The sequence below is a fragment of the Dreissena polymorpha genome, unplaced genomic scaffold (genome assembly GCF_020536995.1).
Source record: "Dreissena polymorpha isolate Duluth1 unplaced genomic scaffold, UMN_Dpol_1.0 chrUn107, whole genome shotgun sequence".
Classification (NCBI taxonomy): Eukaryota; Metazoa; Mollusca; class Bivalvia; order Myida; family Dreissenidae; genus Dreissena; species Dreissena polymorpha.
This window is the reverse complement of record NW_026273421.1, coordinates 47,483-67,164: the sequence shown is the minus strand read 5'-3', so window position 1 is coordinate 67,164 and position 19,682 is coordinate 47,483. Positions and strand designations below refer to the sequence as shown.

General features: G+C 38.9%; 1 protein-coding gene across 1 annotated transcript in view; it reads right to left on the bottom strand.

Annotated features, from left to right (window-relative positions):
* Window positions 1-19,682, bottom strand: part of LOC127864087 (spectrin alpha chain, non-erythrocytic 1-like) — a 54,141-nt gene that overhangs the window by 20,474 nt on the left and 13,985 nt on the right. Inside the window, 16 exon segments of the mRNA XM_052403784.1 lie at window positions 351-587; window positions 1,194-1,301; window positions 1,988-2,186; window positions 2,694-2,839; window positions 3,878-4,012; window positions 4,584-4,826; window positions 5,223-5,413; window positions 7,320-7,446; window positions 8,436-8,552; window positions 9,700-9,768; window positions 13,557-13,571; window positions 16,478-16,652; window positions 17,262-17,404; window positions 18,008-18,163; window positions 18,633-18,821; window positions 19,400-19,537. Of these exon segments, the coding sequence (XP_052259744.1) occupies window positions 351-587; window positions 1,194-1,301; window positions 1,988-2,186; window positions 2,694-2,839; window positions 3,878-4,012; window positions 4,584-4,826; window positions 5,223-5,413; window positions 7,320-7,446; window positions 8,436-8,552; window positions 9,700-9,768; window positions 13,557-13,571; window positions 16,478-16,652; window positions 17,262-17,404; window positions 18,008-18,163; window positions 18,633-18,821; window positions 19,400-19,537 (2,388 nt within the window).

The following is a 19,682-nucleotide window of genomic DNA, read 5'->3' as shown; positions in this document are numbered from 1 at the left end:
ACACAATAAGCTTTCTCCAACTTATATAGTTTGAAACTTATTTAAACTCTGAACTTCCTCATAGAACCAGATATAGGCCCGTATTCACCAATCAAATCAAGGCTCAAGTCTACAAAAAAATAGAATATTCTTAAACACGAAATGTTCTTTAACTACTTGGAAGTTAGGTCAGGCATGGCACTTAACACCTATAATTATACTTTTTTTATTTGGAACAAGATATTAATGATATACACTTTTTGTAGTCTGTATATAAGCAAACTTGCAGGTATTTGCATTGAGTCTAAGACTATTTTTTATCCTTAAGTCTAAGAATGGGTTGATGATTGCAGGCCTAGATCTGGTCATACCTTGGTGTTGAGTGCGGCCAGGTCCCTCTCTAGGCCCTCATGTTTCCTCTGTAGAGCCTGCACGCTGGCCAGGTCATGCCCGTAGTTGTCGTTGTTCAGAGCCTGGTTCTTCTCGTTGATCCAGTCCTTGGTCTCGTCCACATCGCGGTGGAAGCGCTGCACCTCGTGGGCACTGCCCAGGGTCTGGGCGCGGTCTGCAGTCACCTGCTGTAAGGTCGCCCAGCGAGTGTTCAGTGTCTGAAGTGGAAATGTGTTGTCATTGTTAAACTGAGTATCAGTTTCTGCTTTAACAGGTCTACTATGCAACATATATGCAATCAGCTCTTTTTCTTCTTCATAGTACCTTTGAAAGGCACTTCTTCAATCAAGTAAAAATTACAATATTTTTAATGGCCATCCTAAAAATTCTCAAATGGAAGGAAAGTTGCATAAATGTTGTTCCAAAAGCCCATAATCTGCAAGTAAACAAATAAAATGAGCACTTAATCTGAACACTTCAGCAAAAAGGCATGTACAAGAATATTTAGATGAGTTTGTGCAGTTATGTACCAAGCAATTGTGAAGACAAGCTATTCACCATCTGAAGATTTATTTATTAACCCTTCACTACTTAGAAACGTATTTTGACGCATTTGTAGTCCATTAGAAAGTTACATTTAATTAAATACCTTTCTTACTAAATTCAAGTTTTAAAGGCTTCATTTCTAACCCTTAGAAACTGATGAGCAGCAAACAGCATAATACCTGAACAGACTGTGAGTTACTCGCAGGCTGTTCTGGTTTTATGCTGGTTGCACATAGCCATTTTCACCTTGCTTCTTATGCAGGAAAAGGTTAACTCACAATGATTTGTTCCCTGATCTTCTCAGCAGCCTCTGTCTTGCCCATGGCTGTCAGGCGGTCAGCAATGCTGTTCAATTCTTGCAGCCTGGCCTCGTTGGTCTTCAGGTCCTGTGGGAGGCGGTGGTGACAGAATGTAAAAGTGTGTGGGCCATAGGGAATAAATAGTACACAAAATGAAAGTGTATGGTTACATTTTGGTAACAAGTGGACTAGTGGAGAAATGTTGAGGTTTATTGTACACACATGTGTAAAGTTATGACTCAAATTTGATGACAAATTAGAATGAAACAACATTATTTGAGCATAAAGCCAAATTGTAGTTGTTAATCGTTAAAATTATCTTTTCTTTTCAACTACAAAAATCAAAAGGGAGCTGTTTCATCAATGGTTTCCTAACATATGATCCTCCCTCTGGGACAACTGGGCTTAATTCATGTGTGTAAAGTGCCATCCCAGATAAGCCTGTGGAGATAGACAACACTTTACACTTTTATGGATTTTTCCTTTAAACCACAACCCTTCTAAACAAAACTAAAGTATAGGCAGCAAGTGTTGTCCCGGAGTAGCCTGTGCGAACTGCACAGGCTTATCTTTTGCAACGCTACACACATGACTTTAGGCTCATATTGTAAATGGTTCTAAGGACACAGCTTTCCCCGCAGCAATTATAAACTTCTGCATTATTTTCTTGATGTCTGGGACAAACACAACGCACATGCATTAAGCCCCATTTTCCCATAGTGAGGGTCATTTGATGACAATGGTTTCAATGACAAACAATGAAAGCCCATTACCTTCTGGAAGTCGTGGAACTTCTTCTGCATCTCCTCGACCTGCTCCAGGTCATCTCCCACGTCCTCCCCCACCATGATGCCCTCCTTCTCCGTGATCCAGGCCGCCAGCTCCGCTGCCTCACGCACCAGCTGGTACGCCTTGCACGACTCCTGGATCTTTTCACGGCGCTGGTTGCCCAGGTCCAACAGGTTGGCATACCTACAACAACAGAGTAGACAATAGTACAACTCAGATACACAATTGTAGGTGTTTAACAGTCGCTAAGAAAATAAAATTTAAAATTCAAGTTGTAAAGGCTTCATTTCCAACCCTACAATACCGATTACCAAGGTCCAATTAGTTGGCATACCTACAACACCAGAGTGGACAATTGAGCAACTTTTTGGGAACACTGGGCTTAATGCATTTGGGTACAGGCTGTCCTAAATCAGCTGATCAGGGACAAACAACACTTTCAGTTTTATGGATTTTTTTGTTTAAAGGAAGTCTCTTCTTAACCAAGGTCCAACAAGTCGGCATATCTAGAACGCCTGAGTAAAGAATAGTACACAAGTTTAATTATCCCTTTACCAATCAGATACTTGCATTTGAAGACCCTTTGAAATCAAATCTAATTTCAGAGAATACTTAACGTGCATGACTAAGTCCAGTTTTCCCACAACAAGGCTCAAATAATGGAAGGGACCGTTCCCACTGAGTACTTACTGAGTCTCAATCTGGTTCTGCCTGACTGAGATGGTGAACTCATCCATCAGGTTGTTCCTGCTGGCAGACAGGCTCGGGTCCAGCTTCTTCACGTAGGCCGCGGGAACGAACCCCTGACGGTCGTTCACCTCCACCTTCCACCAGTCCTGCAATACAAAAATTACACATACACCTTCCACCAGTCCAGCAATACAACAATCATACTCACACCTTCCACCAGTTCAGCGAAACCTTTACACATTTTTAAAAGTGCAAAACTTACACTTAAGTTTACATTTAGGGGTACGATTTTAGAAACACCTGATGGGACGAAAATTCCCCAAACAATTACAAGGTTCACCATAAGTCATCACATTAAAATTAAGAACTACTGTTAAATCATTTATATTCGACAACTTTTAATTGAATGGTTTTTGAAAATGACTTTCATGTTAGGAAAAATTGGCCATGATCATTTCCCAGATTTTTTATTAAATTCAAGGTCAACACCCGAAATCAACAATTTCACAATAAATTTCCCAATAAAAACAATAAGTTAATGGTATTTGCAAAGAACTCTTAGCATTCAAATGAAGGCAAACAGCTGCAAAGAGCAGAAATCACATACCTGTGCATACAGAATCATATTAAACACAAGATTTAACGTTAAAAATCTAGAATCAAAATGTTTCCCACAAGAACATGACTCCTCCACAGTGCATTTATGAGCTGTGCTATAGGAAAGTTGGCTATATTTATTTGAGTAAAGTGTTGTCCCAGATTAGCCAATGACGTCTGCACAAGCTAATCAGGGAACACATTTCTGTCTAGACTGAAATTTTGTTAACCCTTCCAGCGCTGGAACCGAATTGTAAAGGCCTTTGCAAACAGTTTGGATCCAGATGAGACGCCACAGAACGTGGCGTCTCATCAGGATCCAAACTGTTTGCTATTCTGATAGAATTCTCTGGAAAAAAATCGAAGAAAGTGCTTATTTTAGAAATTTAGCAGACGACAATTTAGCAGACAACAAATTTCCCACCATGCAAAGGGTTAAGCAAAGTCTTCCGTAAAACACAAAATTCCATAAAAGCGGAAAGTGTTGTCCCTGATTAGCCTGTGCAGCCTGCGCTGACACTTGACACACAGACATGAAGCCCTGTTTTCCTACAACCATTCTCATACTTGTAACCCCTACCCCGTACCTTGTTGGTGCTGTTAAGGAGAGTGAGAACGTCTCCCTTCTTGATGGACGTCTCACGGGGAGACTTCTCCAAGTAGTCATACAGGGCCATCACCTTCTCCGTGCCAAGGTCGTCTATAACCGGCGCTTCTTGTTGCTGAAAATAGGGGAAAGGGTTCTCAAAGAAGGAACAGAAACTGTTCTATAGATCAAGCTCTGTTATAGATTAAAGTCCTTGAGCTGAAGTGTACACCTATGGAGCAAATCAAGCATGGTCAAATTATCACAAACAATGTCTCTGTCTTTGCTGGCATTTAGGCCAACAATCTTAATTAAGAGGCTATCTTTAAGAATAATGGCAAGTGGCGGCTTTTGCTTTTAAAAATGGCAATGCTGCGCTTCAAAATGGCGCTGCACATTCCACCGCAAAAAGGCCTTGGTAAAACACTTATCTTGACTGGGAAACAAACGTAGGACGTGAGCGTGGATTACCATGAATATAAATGTCTTTCATCCTTGTGCAAATCCATCATAATAATTAAAACATATGGCAAAACTATTTGCATGGACCTTTGATTCATTGATATGTCTACCCAAGAAATCAACCCAAATTTATGTCCCACATTTAACAATGATATTGCAATAAAGCATTAAAACATCCTATAACATCACCGAACTAAATGCAGTATGACCCTGATCCAACCATAGTCACAGTCACACTTCCCTACCTTGCAGGCCTGCGCCTGTTCATGGAGCCCCTCTATCACAGTCCTGTAGGCCTCAAGGTCAGACATGAACGCGTCGTGTTTTTTCAGTAAAGCCTCAGCGGAGTCCTCATCTTTCCCGTAGTCTGCGTTCGAGGCTATAGGCTCCTTCTCCCGCATCCATGACTCAGCCTCGTTAGCATCTGCAAAGTACTGCTGGGCCTGTAGGGAGTCCTCTAGGTCCTGCTTGCGCTGACCGGCCTTGTCCTGCAGGGGTCAAACAGTAGGGGTCAATTAGTGGTAAATGAGGGAGCTAAATTAAGGTTGTATCTGATCCAGGTCCAGCAGACTGTATTGTCATGTTTGTGTACCAAACTATCCTGGAGATGATTGTCTGTTATGACTTGTAAGCTTGTGATATTTGTTTTAATCTCAAAACAATTGAGCCTAGCACTGAGAAAACAGGGTTTAATGCATGTGGTAAAGTGTCGTCCCACAAACTTTCTGCCTAAACTTGATTTCATTTGGAATGAAAGCATCGTCCCTGATAAGCTTGTACACATTGCACAGGCTTATCTGGGACGAAACTTTAAGCATATGTATTAAGCCCTATTTTTTTAGAGCAAGGTTCATATGTATTATCTTATTACAAAAACTAATCACCTTGAGAGTCTGCCATCGGTCCTCCAGTTCGGAGATCTTTCCCTGTATCTCGTCTGCAGCAAAGTGTCCCTCCTTGATCATTGCGGTCCCCTGCTGGCTGACATTGTTGATGCGAGGCTCGTGGCCAGCAAGCTCGGCCTGAAGGGCCTGGTGCTTCTTCATCAGGTTCTGAACGCCAATCAGGTCTCGACCTGCAATGAATTGGGTTGAAAGAGGAATTGAGTTGGATGGGAAATTGCGTTGAAAGAGGAATTGGGTGTAAAGTGTTTTTATCATTAAAAATCGGGTCCAGTAATCGGCTCTGTTCCCAATGAAAAAAAGTATATATTTTTCCCAAATGGGAATGGGAGCTAAAAATTCTCAATAGAAGGTTTCCAAAAGATTTTTTTTTTTTAGATCTCAATATTTTGTTAATCTACCATCCATTTAAGTTCAACCTTAGTAAATATAATACTTAAAACTAGGGATGGCAAAATTATTCGAATAATCGAATATTCGATTGAATGATCAGCATTCGAATAATAAAAATGATATTCGCATTTTTTTTTCAAACATAATTTCACCAATATTTAAAGACCTGCGAACCGCTTACTAAAAAGCAACCGAAATCACTTGGGAGTAACATGTTTGACGTGACGTTCTTCGTGTCAAACTGATAACGCGGCCCGTATCAGTGTTGATTGCGCAATGCAATATACACGTTCTAAGAAAGGCCCCGACTGTTGTTTGCCAATGGGGTGCCAATTAACGGTTTCAATTGACTGGCGAATAATTATAAAGTTTTGTGATCACAGTATGTACAGGCATTAAAATGTGTGAATTACTCAAATCGAGCAATGCAATATACTTACTATAAGAAAGGGCCCGAACTGTTGTTTGTCAATTAGGTACCAATTAAGGGCTTCACATTACTTGCGAATAATAATTTAGTTTTTGTGATCACAGTTTGAACAGACATTTAAATATATGAATTACTCAAAAGTAACAGATGATATAAATTAAACAATCATCAAAGAATCATAATTCAAATGTTAAAATGCCACCAGCCCCTTCTGCAGTATGGAATACTTTACACGGTCTGTGGATAAGAAGACCGCAACGTGTAATGTGTGTAAACTTAGTTTTACATATGCGCGGTCTGCTACAAATCTGTGGAATCATTAAAAAATAAAATTCTATGACACGATTTGTTACATTCTAGTTGTGCCCGATCACAGTATCGGTCATAGTATTAGTCGACAGCGATAGCAACGTTAATTAACAGCCTCGTATTTAGCAAACGGATATAACTTGCAAACCAATGGAAATTAACACATAACAAGGTAAAATCAATCCAGCCGTTTTATGCGAATATTCGAATATTCGATTGAATGAATTTGCGAACATTCGAATACCGATATTGGTATTCGATGCCATCCCTACTTAAAACACTTGTATTCTCAATTTTGAAGCATTTTTTAGCAAAACAATAACAACACTAATTTCACAATTTCAGTCATAATGCCGATAATTTTCCCAATTCAAAGGGACCTGGCCCATTACCAAAGGAAGTGGGTTGAAAGAGGAAGTGGATTGCAAGAGGAAGTGGTTTGAGGTCGAAAGAGAATTGGTTGAATGAGGAATTAAAATGAAAGAGATATTGGATTGAAAGAGTTGAAAGGGGAATCGGGTTGAAAGAGGAATTGGGTTGAAAGAGAAATAGAGTTGAAAGAGGAATTGGGTGTAAAGTGGAAAAAGATAAGAGCCGCTCTCTAGGAAAACTGGGCTTAATGAACGTGCGTTAGATTTTGCCCAGGCAAATAAGGGATAACACTTTCCGCTTGTATTGACTTTTAGTTAAAAAGAAGTCTCAACCTGCAATGGATTGGTTTGAAAGAGTAACAAGATAAGAGGCGTAAGAAGTCTCAACCTGCCATGGATAGTAACAAGATAAGAGCCGTGCTCTGGGGAAAACAAGACAAAATGCATGTGCAGTAAGTGTCGTCAAAGATTAGCCTGTGCACTCCGCATAGGTTTATCAGGGACAATGCTTTTCACTTTAAGGCATTTTTTTTGTTTTAAGGAGGTCTCTTCTTAAATAACTTAAAGAACACGTACCTCTGTTAGTAGAGGCTGCTATGGGCTCCTTCTCCCGTATCCAGTCTTCCTCGTCTTCCACGTCTCTCAGGAACTGCTGCAGCTTCAGGGCGTCTTCAAGTTTCTGGTGGCGGGCTACCATAGGATCCTAGAGAAATAGACCATACATGGTTACCATGGTTACAGAATATACTGGTGGCAGGCTACCATAGGCATGGACCATACATGGTTACCATGGTTACAGAATATACTGGTGGCAGGCTACCATAGGCTCCTAGAGACATAGACCATACATGGTTACCATGGTTACAGAATATACTGGTGGCGGGCTACCATAGGCTCCAAGAGGCATGGACCATATATGATTACCATGGTTACATAATATACTGGTGGCGGGCTACCAAAGGCTCCTAGAGACATAGACCATACATGGTTACCATGGTTACAGAATATACTGGAGGCGGGCTACCATAGGCTCCTAGAGGCATGGACCATACATGGTTACCATGGTTACATAATATACTGGTGGCAGGCTACCAAAGGCTCCTAGAGACATAGACCATACATGGTTACCATGGTTACAGAATATACTGGTGGCGGGCTACCATAGGCTCCTAGAGGCATAGACCATACATGGTTACCATGGTTACAGAATATACTGGTGGCGGGCTACCATAGGCTCCTAGAGACATAGGCCATACATGGTTACCAGGGTTACATAATATACTGGTGGCGGGCTATCATAGGCTCCTAGGGACATAGACCATACATGGTTACCATGGTTACAGAATATACTGGTGGAGGGCTACTGTAGGCTCCTAGAGACATAAACCATACATGGTTACCATGGTTATAGAATATACCGGTGGCAGGCTACCATAGGCTCCAAGAGACATAGACCATACATGGTTACCATAGTTACATAATATAACTTATATATTCTGATTGGCTAATATTTTTAATATACCCCAAGTGTGAGCTGAACATAGTAGCACAGGTTTTCTGAAAATTAGCTTCAAACTAAGTATTGGTACAGGTTTCTTGAAATGTATTAAACAAATCCATGTTGATGAGCCTTTTCTATTCGTGTTTATGTTCTTTTCTGTGGGTTCTCACCACTCATGGAGGCAGTCCTACCTTGAGGGCCTTGTATCTGTTGTGGAGTTGGGTCTGCTTAGCCTTGATGTTGTCTGAGTCGAAATGGCCAGACTCCACGAAAGATTTGGCCTGCACTGCTATGTTCTCAATACGGTCCTGAAAAAGACATTAAGGGGCAATTGTCAGACACTAGGTCTTTAAGTGTATGTTGGAATGGGGGGCGGGGGGATCTTTACAGGTTGTTTTTGAACAAACGCTCCCCCGACATATAATTTCTAAAGACTACAGTTAGTTTATTCTTTATTATATCATTGTTATTAAAGTATAATTTTCCCGTTAAGTGAATTATAAGCTAAATGTTGCTATTTATAACCATTGGAACAAGTGCCTTATCAGACCAATCAAAGAAAGCAAGCATTGCACTGGTAAATTCTCATCCGATCTTGCTCAGATTCTCTGTTTTATCTAAGGGAGATTGAAACATTTTCTGAATCTCAAGTTAACCCTTTCCGCATCAGAAGCAAAGTGAAAATGGCTTTTGCAACCAGCATAAAACCAGAACAGCCTGCGAGTAACTCGCAGTCTGTTCAGGTTTTAAGCTATTTGCTGCTCATCATTATCTTAGTGTTGGAAATGAAGCCTTTCAAACTTAAATATATTAAAAAAGGACTTAAATTTAATCTGATTTTCTTAAGAACTTCAAATGCTTTAACATGCGTTTATAAGAGGTAAAGAGTTAAAATATACAACAGCTATTCCGGCTCTCTCGGTCACACTGCTTTATTCTATGACTGCTATGTCACTGGATAGACCAATAAGACTCTGAATATTGCTTGTTTTGTTTCACAAACAAAGTTGTTATGATAGAAGCCTTGTTCCAGCAAACTGGACTTAATGCATGTGTGAAAAATGACGTCCCATTTAAGCCTGTGCAGTCAGGTTCGACACTTTCTGCTCTTTTTTTTTCGTTTTAAGGAAGTCCCTTCTTAACGCTGTCAGTGCGGGAACCCAATGTTAAAGGCCTCTGCAAACAGTTTGGATCCAGATGAGACGTCACAGAACGTGGCGTCTCATCAGGATCCAAACTGTTTGCTATTCTGATAGTATTCTTTGAAAAAAAATCGAAGAAAATGCTAATCTTAGAAATTCAGCAGACGACATTTTAGCAGACGACAAATTTCCCAGCATGCAAAGGGTTAACAAAAATCATTGAAAATTAAGTTAAGGCAGAAAGTGTCGTCCCTGATTTGCCAGTGAACACTCCATTAGGTCCTGTTTTATCAGAATGAGGCTGATAGCATACCTGGTGTGCAGCCACATCTGCCTCCAGGAGGGCATGTTTCTTCTGTAGATTCTGTACACTGGTCAGGTCCTGGAATACATGTACACATGTGAATACACATCTCACATATGATTGCCCTACTGCCATACACAACAACTGTCCACTGTAAGCAGATATGACAATAATCAGAGCTAAACAACAATAAATGTATCGTGCAGATATACAATTTATGTTAGTATGCATTTTGTGACTTATTTACAGATATGGGATTATACATAATAGTAATACACTGGAGGTATACACCTTAATTTCTGGATAACATATAATTTTGTTTTATGTAATTATTAGTTTTTATTGTAAAGAAATCGGTTCTCCGATTAGTTGTTACATTTTTTAATCATGTTTGAATAATTATTAATTATTTAATTATAAATCATTTGTTGTAAAAATTGTAGTGAAATACAAATAACAGAGTTTGTTCCCTATTTATGATAAGTGGAAAACATTTGCATAGCTGAACCCAGCACCAGCTGTGTACAGAAGTAGCCTAGCCCTGTCACAGTATTTGCTATCTATGTGAGTCTTGCTAATAGAACAAGGGGCTTAATCCATGTGCATAGTGTCGTCCCAGATCAGCCTGTGCAGTTTGCACAGGCTTATCAGGGATAACACTCTTTGCTTATATGGTATTTATGTTTAAAGGAAGTCTCTTAGCGTAAATCCAGTTTAGGCCGAAAGTGACGTCCCTGATTAGCCTGTGCAAACTGCACAAGCTGAACAGGGACGACACTTTACGCACATGCATTAAGCCCCGCCACAGTATCTGCAATCTATATGTCACAGGCCAACTCTCATAATGCTCCTTCAACACTGCATACAGCGATTTCTTAGACCAGAACCTCTGAATAAACTTAACATACACCTTACACAGAAATTGGAACATTGATAAAAAGGCTAGAAAGATATCACAACACAGATTGAGCCTAGCTCTAAGAAAAGGGGGGGGGGTTAATACATGTGTGTGTCTTCCCTGATAAGCCTGTGCGGACTGCACAGGCTAATCTGGTATGACATTTTACCCGCATGCATTAAGCCCCGTTTTCCCAGATTATGGATTATTTAAATTGAAAGTGTTTTCTCACATATATCTCTATTTTGTTAAACACGCATGTTAAGATAACACCAGGCTCATGTTAATTACTGCAGAGCAGTACTTAGTAAATGAAATAAGCAACAAAACAAAATGTCAGAGAACAAAATGTCACAGAGCGCAGAGAACAGTAAATGTAGCCAGTGTCCATGTTTCCCACATCACTCCTTGTTGTGCTGCTCAGTTTACTCACCATGTGTAGCTGTACTCAAACAGAAGAAATCTCCTACTGTTAAAACACTTGCACACATTGTACTTTTAAATTACTATAATAGCTATACAAAGAAAAAGTTTTATGCAGAAAGATGTAATTTAGCTAAAAAAAAAAACATGCCACAATTTCACAGCACGCCACACTGGCACAGACTGGCATCAAGAACATCTAGAACAACTATGGATTATGAATGCAAGTTACAGAATACTAGCAAGCAATTAAAAGTGAAACCATATTGGATTGTGTCATGCAAAAATGGGTCCTACCCCATATGAGGCCAGCGTAGCCCCAGATCAGCCAGCTCATAAGCAAACACTGGTCAGTTATTAAGTCAAGCAAGAATTCAGTGTCTCAATAAAGGACATGGTAACTTCCGCCATTCTGTTCAAAGGCGCAGGCTGGTCCAGAGGTATGTTTACCACATATAGTTAAGACCCATTTTTGCAAGATGCAGCTTATTTAAATGGCACAAACTGTCACTCATTCAAACCATAAATACCATATGCACAAAGTAAAGTCTGCCCTTTAAACAACAGCATATTCATCAACAAGGTTTGATACATACAACAAACATTTTGTGCAAAATTATACGGAAGGCATGATTCTTAAATTAAATGTTAACTTAATCAGAGAAAATTTTCAAAAAAGGCTTATATAACCATTTCAGTGATGTCCATAGCAAGATTCCATTTAAACTGTTTTAACACCAACAACATATTCTATTTCAAAGAAAATGAGCTAAGCTAAAAAAAGTGCTCAATATTTTGAGTGAATGAAATAATTTTTCTCGAAGGATCAAATGTGATTACGGTTGTAAAAAGAAATGAGCCATGGTCTGTGAAAAAGGGGTTTAATGCATGTGTGTAAAGTGTCTGCGGACTGCACAGGCTAATCTGGGACAACACTTTACGCACATGCATTAAACCTACTTTTCACAGAGCACAACCCAAATATAAAATGTAATGAAAAAATATTTGAAGATAAAACAAAACAAGCGCTCACATAGATATTGTCAAGATAAAACTTGTGAAAGTTTCCTAAAGATTGAGTTTTAATGTGGTCTCAATGTGGTAGCTAGGTTTTTCTAAGATTTGACCTTTAAGACTTTATTTTTGGAATAATGTTACCCACATTCCGACTCATTCTATATATTGTTAAGTTTCATCAAGATTGACTGATAACTGTGACTTCTTGAGTGGTAGTGCGGTTTTTCTAAGACTACCTGGTAACCTTGTTTTCAGACAAACGTGACCCCGATTCAATCTCCAGCTCTATGGGGTCAAGATAAACATGGGGACCAAGTTTCATCAAGATTGTCTAGAGTGGAAACAAGGTTTTTCTAAAATTTGACCTGGTGACCAAGTTTTATGACGCATGTGACCCATATTTTAACTTGGTCTTAATATCGTCAAGATAAACATTAGGACCAAGTGTCATTTAGACTGAGCCATAAATATGGCCTCTATAGAGGTAAGTAGGTTTTTCTAAGATTTGACCAAGTGACCTAGTTTTTGGAAACACGTGAACCTGATTAAGACTTTGGCCTACATAATGTCAAGATAAACATTCAGACAAATATTCATCAATACTGAGTCATAAATGTGGCCTCTGGAGAGGTGAGTAGGTTTTCCTAAGTTTTGACCAGGTGACCTAGTTTTTTAATACACATAAACCTGATTCAAACTTTGCCATTCTGACCAAGTTTCATCGAGACTGGATAAAAAATGTCACCTATAGAGAAGAAACATTTTCAGATGAGGTTAAAAATGATTATTTGAATTACCAATCATTAAAATAACTAATGTACATATGTATCTATATTTAAAAGTCCAACAAAATCTCAAAATGTCACAAGTACAAGACATTATTTCTATAGTAAATTTCTTGAGTCAAATATAATCTACAAATAAAGTGCAAGATATTTTGTGTGTGAGCATTTTATATTGCATGTGAAGGCTTCACTTAATTCATGTGTAGGCACACTTATTTTGCGAAATGTCTAGATCTAAGCTTTTCACTCTATTGACAGCAGAAAGCAAAAGCTGAACTTTGGCCTGATTTCAAGAAAAGCTTTCACCATGTCCGATTTGTGCTTGGACAATGTCAAAATGATTCTCTTTGCAGTCATAATTCAGCTACCAAATCGTATTCTAATGTGTAATAATTAAGTTCATTTAACATTATTTTTTTGAAAAAAGTGTACATCTTTTAAGCTAGCTATTGGCTTTTGCAAATTAACACACAATTAATAAAATCCTCTAAGAGGCTTTTTAAAATAAGTTGAAAGTAAAATGTATTAGTTACACAATTTATGGTACGGATCAAAATGAAGTACATTTTCCTGTGCAAAAAGTGACTGATAAAACTGGATGCAAGAAGAGGCACAAAGATGCATCTTTTAAACAGGTTTTTATCAACGTTTGTGCGAGATAAGGATAAGTGTAAGATCTACAAGATTGGAGGGCCGTGATGGAGCACACACACACACAAAGCAAATCATAAAACAGAACTTACTTGACGTCTCAGAAGCTATCAAATCAACCAGAATAACACGTAAACAAGGCATAAATAAGATAAGAAGCCATGCCACTGAAGCTAACAGTACAATTATTAAGATAACCAGGGATTATACAGTTTGAGCCTTGCTATGAAATACGAGACTTAATGCATGTGCGTAAAGTGTCTTCCCAGATTAGCCTATGCAGACTGCGCAGGCTCATCAGGGACAACAAATTCCCCCTCAACTGGATTTTGGCTAAGAGAAGACTTCTTTTAAATGAAAAGTACCATTAAAGTGGAAAATGATGACACTATGCACTTGCATTAAGCCCTGTTTTCCATAAGCAATACTCATTACTATTCTATGTTTAAGGATACAACAAGTTTATGGGGCACCAAAAAAATAATTGAAAGCAATATTTTATTGTGTTTTTATGTTGTTTCCATGTTTTCCAAAACTTGCCAGGCACCCAACCACAGAGCTCCAGATAAGCATAGTTTTATCGTTATTACGATTTGTTTCAAAAGAATAACGAAAAGAAAATCAAAATCCATCGTTTAAAAACTAATTGAGACAGACGGATCCGAATAATGACCGGCCGTTTGATCGTACTGAATTTCCGAGTTTTGCGCAGCGAAAGTTAAATAATAACGAGGTTTCTGATACCATTTCAGTGAATAAGTTGATTGTCTCCAATAATATTCGCATTTCCGTTTCCGCTCTTCTGTTAACAAAATTAAACATGTCGGCTGCAAAGCGTGGACGAGTTCAAAAGAAACTTCATTTCGCGACAGCGCCAAGTATACTTGGTTTCATTTCGTATCGAGAACAAAGTCCAGTTTATTGTTGGCAGTATATTATATAGTGTCAAAAGCGGTTGATGAGGTGGTATCGACGATCTCAAAACCCAAACATCGCGGTGTCATGCAAAAACAGATCTCGGCACGGAAAAATGACTTTCCCTGGTTACAGATTGAAGGCTTTGATGCCGATATTCATTTGAAATGTTCTTCTTGTATTAAACACAATCTGGCGAGAGAGCTTTTAAATCCAGAAAGGGACCGGTATGCACACAGTAGCTCATGCAAAGGTCAATGGAGTTAAAAGTTCAGTTTGTTATTATATATTTTTCATTGTAAGAAAAAAACTAATTGAAAATGATGAACTTTGGAAAAAAACTAATTGCGAAAAAAATCTTGTAGTGAAAACTAATTGACCCGAAACCTTATCTGGAGCTCTGCAGCCAGGTATCAATTAGCATTATGTATGTATGCAGTTATACTAGAAACTTTCTATAGTCTGTTTCCACAGAAATATATGATTCAGGCATTTTGAAACAGATTCTTTTTTAATTCGAACATCCACTGATTAATTTGTTTTATGACCAGGAGTGCTCAAATAAACCCTCAAATAGCCAGAACAAAAAAATATAAGTGTTTTAACCTTTAAATTATATATTTGATGTGAAATTGCACTTAAAAATACATAAAATATTTTTTATCACTATAACACAATTTTTATCCTCTTCTGAAAACATCAAATATGTTATAAACAACTCCATGCCATCATCTCATCAAAGTTCACTAGACGATGTTATGCAAATGATATAAATGAAGCATCACAGAAAGTATTTCATGCACCTAAACATTCTCAATATCAATTATAATGTATCACCTCAAAACTTCAAAAAAAAGTATTCAGCACATACATGATTCTGTTTTATACTGCCCCAATCTATTATAATACTGCTGAAATGTATTAAATTATTATGCATTCACCGAATTTATTATACTACTAGTGCTGAAACTTGAAACAAAATGTTCAGTTGTTTGCTTTTGTTCTTTTTAGAGTTAATACCATTTTTCTCCTGGGACATGTATAAATCTATAATATGAACCTTTAAAAAATCTGACCTTGACCTGTCAATTATCTATTACTGCCTTATTACCTGTATTGTTTTGCAAATGAATCAACAAACATAGTGATATAATTAACATAAATAAGACATGTCTTTATGATGACAAGACATTGCAAAACAGAAAAGACATGAAACTACACACAATAGTCAACAAAATGCAGCATACACATCTTTCCACACTTAATACAGTGGTCTACTGGTAACTAGTTTTACAACAAACTTCAACCCTTGCCACCACATACATGATGGATCCAGCACACAGTGGGTCCACAGGATGAATTATAGCACCTATATGGTTCCATCATTATGGTAAATATTCATTGAAAACATATAACTGTTTAGAAAATTGAATCTATCAATATGTATATTGTGAAGAAATAAGTAACCATTGTGGTTTCTTGCAAAACAGGTCACACACAACTTTATCTTCTGTTCTGCTCACCACTGCAGAGCAAGGGTTCAATACAAAGATCTTGCCATCGAGGGTGAGTCATGTAACCCATATTTAACACAACCACACCTGAGAAGTGGGTAGGGCTTTATCTCCTCACCTTGCAATAGTCCTCAGACATGGGATGACCCTCCACATTTCCCAGCCATGACTCTATGGCCCCCCAACCCACAGATAGGTCCCTATCTCCTCACCTTGCCATAGTCCTCTGACATAAGCTGTCCCTCCTATTCCCCAGCCCTGACTCAATCTCCACCCACCCACAGATCGGTCCCTATCTCCTCACCTTGCTATAGTCCTCTGACATAAGCTGTCCCTCCTATTCCCCAGCCCTGACTCAATCTCCACCCACTCACAGATAGGTCCCTATCTCCTCACCTTGCCATAGTCCTCAGACATAAGCTGTTCCTCCTATTCCCCAGCCCTGACTCAATCTCCACCCACCCACAGATAGGTCCCTATCTCCTCACCTTGCCATAGTCCTCTGACATAAGCTGTTTCTCCTATTCCCCAGCCCTGACTCAATCTCCACCCAACCCACAGATAGGTCCCTATCTCCTCCTCACCTTGCCATAGTCCTCAGACATGAGTTGTCCCTCCACGTCTCCCAGCCAGGACTCCACATCCTCCACACTCCTGTTGAACTGCTGCTGCTGACTGGCCTCTCTCAGCTTGTTGCCCTTGAACTCTGTGGCCTTCTGAAGGGATGCCCACAGCTCCAGTATCTCCTCCATACGCTCCCTGAAATACACATTTACCCATTTATGCCTAGTGGACTCTCTCATCCTTCTAAATTGGATTAATTTATTTACAAAATAAGGGATGTCTAGTATATTTATTTCTATATTGAGAATATTTCTAACAATAATTCTTGTAAGCAAACAGCACAAACCCTGATGAGATGCCACATCATGCGGCGTCTCATCAGGGTCTATGCTGTTTGCCAAGGCCTTTTTTATAGACGCTAGGCATAAATGGGTTAGCAACACAATGATGATAGGCTATGGTCATGAAATATCTTAAATTTCAATTCAATTGTTCGAGAAAACATGGATGCAGTTTGCACAATACACTTTAAACATTTTGTGCTTAAGACTAACAAACAGAGTGGCTCTTTTGTTTACTTTTTCATGAACTTTGTTTTCAAAAGTCAAACACTGGATCAAATGTTTCGCTGCATTATTTAGAGTGTGATTTAAGAACCACCTTAGGGGTTCAATTTAACTCTGAACTTGTACATAGATCCAGCAAATACATTAATTGTTTGTAAAATAAGTCTGACATAGAAAGAGAAGAAATAAGCTCAAAGGGGTAGAAACCACACCCCTGATTATATGCTTGCACATTGACCTGATTGTTTCCGAGGCGTAGTGTTCCTCCATCAGAAGTTGCTCTCCAGAGGTCTGTATAGCCCCAATGCGACCTTTGTTAGCCTCGACCTCAGCCTCGAAATTCTGGTGCTTTTGAACCTTTGTCTGCAGGTTGGTCGGGTCCTAAAAACACCACACACATAAGTGATTTCAGCTCATGCAGAATTATGCATTTTGATGCAAGCTAATGATGTTTTTTTCCTATTTTTTACTAGAGTTAATGATTATACTTGCATTATTTCAATACACTTCAAACCAGTTTGTATGATTCATTGTGTGTATTTCTTAAGTAATAAATTTTTATTAACAGAAGAAAATGTACAATACATTCAGCTCATTTCAGCTATTTTGTAATTTTAAACATCTTTACGTATTTACTTTCCTTAATAAATTTACATACTATGGGCAATTAATAATATCTATAGTAACTTAGTTTTTCACACTTTCCCACTGAAAAGCAAAGTGACAATAGCTATATGCAACCAGAATAAAACCGCAACAGCCTGCAAGAAACTCGCTGTCTGTTCATGTTTTATGCTGTTTGGTGCTCATCAGTTCTTAAGAGTTGGAATTAAATCATTTAAAACTGGAATCTAGCAAGAAAGATCTTATAAACTTTAATAGGATTTTCTAAGGGACTAACAACGCATCAAAGTGCGTATCTGAGCAGTTAAAGGTTAATCATGGTGATTTGGCCCCAAATAAGATCCTATTTCCCACAATTACCAGGTAGTTGGCGTCGGATGCAGTCTTGAGTTTCTCGTTGATCCAGCTCTTGGTCTCGTCACAGTCTCGCTGGAACGTCTGGAACTTGTATGACTCCTCCAGCAGGTGGCGCCGCAGCTGAGACGCATCGTACAGGCTGTCCCTGCGTCTCAACAACTGAAATAGGAAAAATCATTGTATGGTAAATGTTCTATGGAGTAATATGTTTTTTCAGATCATAAATCAAACTGTTTAAGTATATGATACTCATGTGTATGCAATTTTTTTATGGAGTTTAAGAATTGTTTCATACAATATTCAGACATAAAACATTGATACACATGTGAATTCCATTTTATGGCAATGAATGGGACTTTTATCAAATAATACATATATATAATCATGATTCATCGGTTCATACAAGAACTCTCTAGATGAGACAATGCCTTCCACCCTACATTGGATTATATTTTAAAAGATACTACCTATAAACGAAAAAAGAAAGTATTTCAAGCAGAAAGTGTTGACCCAGATAAGCCTGTGAAGACTGCACAGGCTAATCAGGGATGACATTTTTCGCACAAACATTTTGACCAGGTTTTTCATAACAAGGATCAAATTATGATGTTATTAACATATCCCCAACCTGGTCACGCCTGGCAGCCACATCATCGGCAGCGTAGTGCTCGTTCTCGATGAGTTTTGTTGCAAACTCGTCCAGGGCCTTGATCTTCTCCTCCTGGGCTGCCAGGGACATCTCAAAGTCATCGTGCTTCTTGAACAACGCCTCCACAGAGTCCAGTGAGTCACCCAGGTCCTCATTGGCCAGGAACGCCTGGGGGCACAAAGAAATAAGCTCATTAAAAATATTGTTGGGTATGGTTCTTCTCATTGATATCTATCCACCCATACATACAGATTGGAGTGAGTAACCCAGGTCCTCATTGGCCAGGAACACCTGGGTGCACAGAGAAATAAGGAAACCACCATTTATACAGTCATTAGTAGGTGTTTTTTTTTAATTGGTGCACAGGGAAATAAAGGAGTCACCATTTATACTGTCATGAGTATTTTGTTGTTGTTTTGTTGCCTTTGTTAATTGGGTCACAGCCTAGCTGAGTTCTGAACACTTTAAGAACTTGATCTGTAACATCATATGTTGCAATTAATAATTCTAACTTATGTCTGCAATCCTTATGTCAATCTACTTCTTTGGTTGTAAGAAGTGAAGTGCAATACAGGCTCAACATTATTTATCGACATTCAAATAAAAATGGTTGCATGCCAGGAAATATGGGCTTAATGCATGTGGAGAAAGAGCCTTCCCCAAATACTATACACACATGCATAAAGCACAGATTTCACGCGTCTCAGCTCAAATAAAAGACTCCCAACTGTTCCACTTCACATTACCTCCTGTTTGGTCATCCAGGCGTCGGCCTGCTCTGTATCCCTCAGGAAGAGCTGCAGGTCCATGCACTGCTCATACAGGATCCTCCTCTCCTCCCACAGCTCATGCAAGCTGGACTTCTCAGAGGACAGGGTGTGCAGCTGAAACACACAGGCCCATGGGTCAGGCAAAATCGTTGTACGTAACATGTGCTGTTGTTTTTTTTTTTTACATTTTTCTGATAATGTGTATTTCTTTTGACCTTGCAGTGAAGGATAACCCATGAAAGTGCTAGCACTTATTTCC